Source organism: Eutrigla gurnardus, assembly GCF_963514095.1.
Source record: "Eutrigla gurnardus genome assembly, chromosome: 4".
Lineage (NCBI taxonomy): Eukaryota > Metazoa > Chordata > Actinopteri > Perciformes > Triglidae > Eutrigla > Eutrigla gurnardus.
The window spans coordinates 22,863,635-22,871,933 of record NC_139918.1 but is presented as its reverse complement, the minus strand read 5'-3'; the positions used below and the strand labels follow the sequence as shown (position 1 = coordinate 22,871,933).

Here is an 8,299-nt window from a genome sequence, read left to right as displayed (position 1 = left end):
CAACTTTCCAGGAGCTCTGCTGCAGACTGTAGAAGCAGATGGAAACACCACACTGCCCCCTCATTCATATCATGTCTGCTGATTAGCAAAATTACCATTCAGCCCCCCAACTGAGCACACCTTTCATGCCCGTCCAGCATTAAAGAAAAAAATAATTCAAAGAGGTGCAGGGCCTTGCTGTAAGCAGTTGGTGAGCACAAACTGTCAGATTAAGAGGTCTGAGAGGATCATCCGGCCAACATTTAGTCGGATTTCGAGCAAATTACCAGCAAGCATGTTTGGGTCGACCCTTTGGCACCCTGGGGAGCGCAATGCTTCTGACACCCAAACTAGACATGCAAGGAAAAACAAAAACAAGACTGATCTGTTTGGGTTTACAACAAGTCTACAACCAGCATCATGTAGCTTCTCTGCATGTGGCCATAGAGCGGTTAAGAAGGGGTTGGACATTTTGCCACTGGAAAAGGAAGCTGAGCATTTAGGTGTCTTAACTATGGTCTAAAGTGCTAACAAGGGATTAGTGAGGTAAACGTTGAAAGAGGTTTAGCACCCCATGCTTAGGACTAGTGCTGCTTCAGTAATTACACTTCAGTTGCAAGGTGCGGCAAGCAGTTGGATGGGAGATCATAGTGATGTCAGGACAGGGAGGGCTTACCGCAGGAGATAAGGCCATCTAATGGAGATGAAATGAATCGGTATTTAAAAGGTCTTTTTTAGTTAAGGCAGTTAGCTGGCAGCACACGGTCCTCAGACCGGTCGGCTGGTTAGTGGGAGACCATTAATAGTAGTTTGAAGTGAAAGAGGGACAGGAGAGAGGGACAGTCGGCAGGCTACCCAAAGGTTTTTCCTTCACGTTTTTTGGGACTGAATTGGGACAAACCCATTTCCAAGCTCTGCTCAATTGTGCAAACTTGAAGGTAAGTGCATTAAAATTTCCTCCTTTAATATTACTCCTTCTACTGTATTTCTAATTTTCTTTCCTTTTCACTGTTTTGAGTAAACCATGAAATCGACTTAATTTTTTCTGGAGTATGAAAAAGAAACAACCTTCTATGGATATTTGTTGTATTTGCATTACAAGGAACAACCTTCAAATGGTAAATCTTGTTATGCATATTATGAGCAGTTAACTGTATAAAAGCCTACTGATCCCTCAGTAAGTGATTACATCTAAAGGCCAATGCGATTAGGAACACTTGAAATCTGGATAATTAACCTAATAATTAGCCCAGATACTGTAAATAGCACTTACTGTAGTGAAACTGATGCTAAAATACATGATAAGGTCTTATCAACTGTAATGAATCGTGTCTCCATTAAACTGTATATTATATTGATTGAATTTTACCCTTTCGACCATTGTTTTCAACGTTTTGTGTGAGCTTTTGACACCACAAGTAATTCGTAAATCAATACTACCGGCAGCTTGGCAGTAAAATCTCTCAGAAATCTAATCTGCCGCTTGTAACTGACAAAATGTGACATGGCGTTAGCATGTTGTTTGAGGGGGGATTAGGAAGCACTAGACAATTCTTCTGTCTTGTCTGATATGACCTCCTCAGGGCTCCATCTAAGTCGTCAGCAATTTTTCCCTTTAATTCATTCTTGTAATGAGATTAACCAGGCAACAGCAAATCCAAGGAGTCCAATCCCCGGATTTGGCAGCTGCGGTGTGGCCTCTGTTTGTTGAGGAAATATGAGACAAAAGTTTTCAAGGGTCACCTGTAACGATAGTTTCACCCAGAAAACGCATTTGACACGTTTGTGTAAGATTCTTTAAGAAGTTTGAGCGAGGTCAGGTTTGACGTTGTGTTACAGCGGTATAAGTTAAGTCTTAAACTACGACTTCACTTAAAAAACATAAAACAAAAGCAAATCTAAGTGTTAGCTGTGATCGAGGCCTTAGCAAAGGATTCTTCCAAGTTTCCACAAGGGCCACACTTTGTTCCTCTCTTGTATTACCTCTACATTAGAGTCACAGAGCTAAGCATACGACTTTCCAGGAAAACATTTGTCTAATCTTTAAAAAAATGTATAAAAAGAATTCTAAAAGACTCTTCACAATCCCCATCTGAAAGAAAAAATATTCTGTTTGTTGCACGATGACAACCTGTTACACAAGTCGCGACTTTGTTTGCTAATCCAAACAAAGATGTGTTATGGACCTATTTGCCCCATTAGCACAATGTGAAACATATTATAAGCAAACATCTCACACGTTAAATCATTTTGTCTTTAGCTTATCTTTTAGATTCATGCTCTTTATTTTCAATACTTTCTTCGTATGCTGGTTTTATTATTCATGCGTCATTTTAATGTCCGTCCTGTCACGCGCTGAGCTTACGACAGGCAGGTTCCTCACAACATTTGTTGTATTAGTAATACAATTTACATTTACATAAAAAAGAATACATCAATATATTTGCATCTTTAAAAAGAGAAATTAGTAACCACATGGAATTTCTTACTACTTGAAATAAACAGCCACAACTTGAGTAAACATTTTTTTTAAAATTGCAGCAGATTAAATATTCTCTATTGCAGATGATCAAAATGTGAAAATGTTCAGAAAGTGTTTTTCAAAGATCGCTGCATATTGATTTTTAAATGTTTTTTGGAAGTGGTGGCTTAGCTCTGTGACTTGGATGTAATGTGAATGCATGGGGAGGCTCAATCTGCTGCTAACACAGGCCTGTATTGAAGCCACAGCCAGTCACAGTTTGTCGTGCTACTTTCTGTTTCAGAGATTTCTTGGTTACCATTTTGATTATTTCTCTTTCTATATTGAATTGTTAAGTACGTAAGCTGTTCAAAAATAGCCTAATAATCTTGAAAAATGTACTGTTGTTTACAGTATCACACATAAAAAGTGTAAATCATTAATTCCCAGTGGAGAGAATGTGAAGGCGATAATACATTACACAATGCCCCGAGGCTCAGAGCTTAGTGCCCACTTGGGAATTACTGAGGCATAAATGTTGAAATACATTTCTTCTCATTTGCTGATGCTAGCTGTTATGACATTGGCAGAGAAGTAGGTGGAGGCAGGGTGCGTGTTTTCGCGCCACATAGCTCTACATAAACCGATTGCATCCCCAGATTTATCCCCAAGGTGTTTTTAGGACATCCTGGGAGCTAATGGTAGCTAATAGGCTTAGCACTTAGGGTGTATTGTCCGGGATGCTTACAGGCAAGGTTTGCTGAGGGTAAAACTCTAAACGTGCGGATTACCTCCAACACATCCCTTTAAAGTGCTGTATAGCCAGGACTTAGCTAATAGGATCCTGGGGGTAGCGGGGGCCTGGGAAGGTGGGGATGGGGGTTGGACGGGCCAGCAGGGCGGTCTAAGGCAGGTCAGCAGATGTAGCGAGCAGACTGTTGCAGGACTAATAGCCAGATTACAGCCCTCAGATTAAATGGGCTTCAGAAGGAACTTGAGGGACTGTGGATAATGCTCAAGGCCTCGGGGCAAATCTTGTGACAGCATTTCTCTTGGGGGAGGGGACATCCGAAAAAATGTGGAACACGTACACAGTTTACAATATCCACAAGCATATCAAATACAATTATGATCACTTTAAATTAATATGATATGAAGTTGTAGGTATTGAAATTGTGTGCAGATTCAGATTCATCTACCGAGAAACATATTGCACACTCTGGTCCTGGATTAGCAGAACTGGATTATTGTCGTTTACAGTATCATATTTTGTAATTGGATTTCTGCAGTGTAGGAGGCTAATTGGAGTCGTCTAAGTCACTTGTGCTTGTTTAAACAAGCTGCTAGCTCAGCCAAAAACAACGTGGCCATTTGGAGTGTGAATGTGTGAGTGTCCTTTTATCACTATACTTACGAGGACCAAATGTTCTTGTGACAATAGAAAGATGAGGGGGAACCTTTTCTAGACATGGAAAAAAATGTTGCGTTTAAGGAGACAGTATTAAGGTTCGGATTTGGATTTAGGTGTTAAATTTAAGTTTAGGATTAGGTTTACGTTACGGCGAGGGTAACGGTTAAGGTTGCAGATTAATGCTTAGTGCAAGGCTGAAGGTAAGACATGAGAGGAAGGATCAAAGGTTAGGGAATGTTTTTCTGTGTGTGCATGGGCCTCATATTGGCAGTTAATTGAAGCCGACATTTTGTATACTTATTTGTTGAGGCTATATTTTATTTTTGCTCTGCCTAAAAAAAAACCACCTTGCAACATTTTCTGCAACAAAAAAAAAACAAAATCATGCTCATGTAGTTAAATTGAAGTTAGATTGGTAGAACAACGTGTGTTTTATGGTTGTTCTTATATATTTAAGGGATGACATTTTTAGTGACAATATTTGCTTGATTGTTTGTTAGATTGTTATTTCGTGAGATTGTATTCTTTTTAGAAAATAACATGATCACAGTTACCACAAATAATGCCTGGATATTTGCTTCCCCCCTGTGGCAGTAATTAGAAATTACAAAATGTAGACATCCATCCAAATTCAATTTTCTATGAAATTATAGTTTAAAGCTGCAATATATCATGCATTACTACTGTAATCAATTCGTCAATGTAACATCTTCCGTCCTCTGTTTACAATTCCACAGCGTTTAGGTGGAGGTCAAAGGTCGTGTGTGTCATGACCCCACGGGAGCAGCTCAGGAAGATGACAACACTGGGAGAACAGGGGGCTTTGGATGAAAAGCACTGGTACCGTCTGGTCAATGGCATGTCAGCTGGAGGTGAGAAAAGAAAACTTGAAAAGAAAATGTAATCGTCCAAGAAAACTTGTGAACTGACTTTTTTAAATAAAGACAATCAAGAGACCGCCTAAAAATTCAGAGTATTTAATTCACAACATGTCCTCATGCCATCGAAATTGTCCAAACTTTAAAGCAACTTTGTGACCTTTTCTGCCATGTATTGATTTTAGTGGTCATTACCTGCTCAGTAGCACCAAGTCTCCCGCTTTCACAGTTGTTACACGTCTCAGGTATTATGGCCTCCTGCTCCTAAACTGTGGTGCCTTTTTCTGTCTTGCAGAGCTGAGGCAGAGGCAAGAGATGATAATGAGGAACCAGATGGCCATGGCTCCACAGATCCTCTCCCAGGGGCAGCAGAGGTTACAGGGGGTCCCGGCGCAGTTTGAACCTCGCTTCATGGAAAGGTATCAGAATTCACTCTCAAAACCCTAAAGAGTAGCTCTGTGGTGAAGGGCATCCCTGAGAATTGTTACAGCATAAGTGAAGATGTCGCTACTCGAGACAGACATCTGATGCATGTTTCAATGAAAATGTTTTTTTGATACAAAATAAGTCATTAACAAAACAGCAAGATTTACAGCTGTTATATGTCCCAACATATCATGTCTTGATGAGTTTCCATGCTTTTCCTTCCTCAGAGAGCTGGTTCCCCCCTCCGAGTTGGTAGCTTCCGAGGCCAGACAGATGCACATGGGACCTCACCTGGCTCCACCGCTACCTCCCCATGCCAATGTCCTATCTGGCAGAGCTTTCCCTGGAGCAGGTGAGCATGGCCTGAAGCAGATTCATACCCGAGAGACTTGCCAGCCTGTCGGTATCGTCTTAAGGAATGTAAATGAGCGTTAACAGCTTGTTTGTCTTTTTGTTTTTTCTCAGCTGGCTATGGCTTCTTGCCCTCAGAGCCCATGGAAACAGTTGCCCGGCGACAGGAGTTCATTCACAAGCAAAATATAGCCAGGTATTGTGTGGAGAAGATCATCAGCATCTGACAGAAATATATTATATTTAATTTAATAGCCAAGTGTGATAATTAGGCTCCGCCGTCACTGTTGCATAAATATGTCTAATATTTGTGTGTGCTCGTCTGCAGAATGGAGATGAATGCCATCCTGCACCAGAAGGAGCTGGAGAATGCCCACCAGAAGGGACTTATGGGTATTGATAATAGTATGTCATACCCTTCCAACCCCATGGCATTCAGAGGTCGTCAACGCATGCCAGACGGCCATGATGTCTTCGTCCACCGTCCCACGCTGGATGAATTGCACTCAAACAGCATTCTCATGTCAGCCAGCCCTTACCCACCAATGAGCACCCTGCACCGAGAGAGGGGACGCAGGGCTGGAAGGAGGCCGAATGCTCACAAGAGCGTCGAGAGCCACGTGTCCAACCTGAAGGGCCACACTGAAGATAAATGTGTAGAGCAGAGCCCGGGAGCCACGTCAGGGGAGGAGAAAGAAGCGGAGGCAAAGGGGGACATGGGAGAGGAGTGTCTCACCAGCAAGACGCATCATCAAGCAAAAGTAGACTCTGAACTCGCTACAGGAAGGAGGAAGAACTACAAAGAGGGGGAGCCGGGCCTGCACAAAGCCTGTGTGAATAGTCAAGATGGGTCAGATGTGGCCAACAGCAGTGCAAATGATAAAGACATGTCCAGCCATTGTTCTGCTTTCCAGGAGAAATTCATGTATCCCTCCACTGGTGGAGCACTCCCAGGCATGCCTTACATGTTCCCAGTCCCTGGAAATGGTTTCCTTCCAACTGGTGAGCCTCTAAAGATAGATTACAATAATTCCTTGTAGCATATTCATTTAATGTGTACATAACAGCAACAACAGAGATGTAAGTCATTCATTTGTTTCTCCAGGTCCACCCAATCTCTTTCTTAATGGTGATGAGGTGTCTGAAGACATAAGGAAGTGGACAGTGAATGACGTCTACAACTTTATCAACAGTATACCTACATGTTCAGAATATGCTCAGGTTGGTTTCTGTAACTGTCTTTATTCTTTCTGTTTGTGTCTTTGTTATACTTACGTTGTGTGAATTCAATTCGCAGACATTCAAGGACCACATGATTGACGGGGAGACGCTGCCCCTCCTGTCAGAGGAGCATCTACTGGACACACTGGGACTCAAACTGGGACCAGCTCTGAAGATCCGCTCACAGGTAGGAAACGCAGAATCTGATGTGTTAACAATAAGTGTTAATTAACAAGAAATTATCTCAGGAGCACCCATGTAGCACCGCACAATATCTCTTCAATAAATGTAATCGTTGCGTTTTTCTCAGTTTAATATCAATTTATTTACAGAACCCAAATATCTGAAATCACATATTTGCCTCAAAGGACTCTATACTCTTTACAACATATTACATCCTCTATCATTAGGCCCAATTTGATTCGGGTCAGAAAAAACTGCACAAACTTAAAAATGTAATATGCGTTATGTGCTTTTCCTTATTGCTTATGGAGGAACATTGGATTGTTGTACAGGTGTTGATAATTATGATCACCCCTCTGCAGCATTACCTGTCCTCTACATACAGGTCACTCATCATTCTTTAGACTGACACATTTGCAAAAACGGATATATCTAATACGACTAACAACTCTCTTTATTCCTCCACAGGTGTCCAGGCGTCTGGGCAACATGTTGTACATGATGAACCTGCCGCTCCCTACCTCCACCCTGCAGGCCACGCCCGACAAGCCTGCGGACCGCTCATCAGAGATCAGCTCTCCTGTGAACTGCAACAGCGAGGAGATGATGGCGAGTCCGAGAGACCCCGATGTCCTCAAATCCACAGAGCACCTTCACGAGACAGAAAACAATTCACCACCATCTGCGAGCAGTGAGACAGCCTGATCAGAACTGATAATGTGGACCTAACCAGGCCCAGTCTGCACCTACAGTACAGCATACCATGTGCTGGCTTTGTTTACATTCTAACAAACTGTAATTAAAGATGCTTTTTTTTTCTTTTTTTACTTCTTGCTACCTGGCGGTTTAATGCACAAGTTCACACGAAACCCAGGTGTAATCTAAGTATTGTATTTTATATTATGTGTATATATTTTAACAACAAAGGGGGAGTGATTCTGATGTGTGAGTAATGGGACGATAAGATGGTCCAATATATTTTTCTTTTCTTCTTTGTATCACAGGCCTCTAAATGTCTGCAGCTTTAAAAGTACTTATTTTTTTAATTGTTAAGTCTCATTTCTCCAGTAGGCCATCATAAGGACCATAGAATTAATATGGGAATGGTTTTATAATTGAATAATGGAATATCTAAGTGAGATGTTTGGATGTTTGATACCGTTTTGCTTTGTTGGAGTGTCAATAAAATGTTTTTCTACATAGAAATCCAGTTGAGGAATACAAATTGGAAAACGAGAATCATATACATTATTATGAGAGGGAGAAATACATTTAATTTGAACGTTTACATTTCCAAAACAAAAGAACATTGAAACACAAAGAAAACGAAAACAAGAAAAACTGTTAAATATGAATATAATATATAATCATATTGGCATGAATCTATAA

At 41.2% G+C, this 8,299-nt stretch overlaps 1 protein-coding gene across 1 annotated transcript; it reads left to right on the top strand.

The window, feature by feature from the left end:
• The first annotated feature begins 607 nt into the window (after nt 1-607).
• On the top strand, nt 608-7,737 carry samd7 (sterile alpha motif domain containing 7). Its single transcript, XM_084007973.1, has 9 exons — nt 608-917; nt 4,589-4,723; nt 5,025-5,148; nt 5,383-5,507; nt 5,621-5,702; nt 5,835-6,508; nt 6,612-6,727; nt 6,804-6,914; nt 7,379-7,737. The coding sequence occupies exons 2-9, from the start codon at nt 4,621-4,623 to the stop codon at nt 7,613-7,615; spliced, it is 1,572 nt and encodes a 523-aa protein (XP_083864099.1). The 5' UTR covers nt 608-917; nt 4,589-4,620; the 3' UTR covers nt 7,616-7,737.
• Nucleotides 7,738-8,299: the final 562 nt, after the last annotated feature.

Coding starts and splice junctions, on each gene's coding strand:
- samd7 (XM_084007973.1), top strand. CDS start 4,621: ATGACCCCACGGGAGCAGCTCAGGAAGATGACAACACTGGGAGAACAG. Junction 5,149..5,382: donor GAACCTCGCTTCATGGAAAG/GTATCAGAATTC, acceptor TTCCTTCCTCAG/AGAGCTGGTTCCCCCCTCCG. Junction 6,509..6,611: donor AAATGGTTTCCTTCCAACTG/GTGAGCCTCTAA, acceptor TTGTTTCTCCAG/GTCCACCCAATCTCTTTCTT.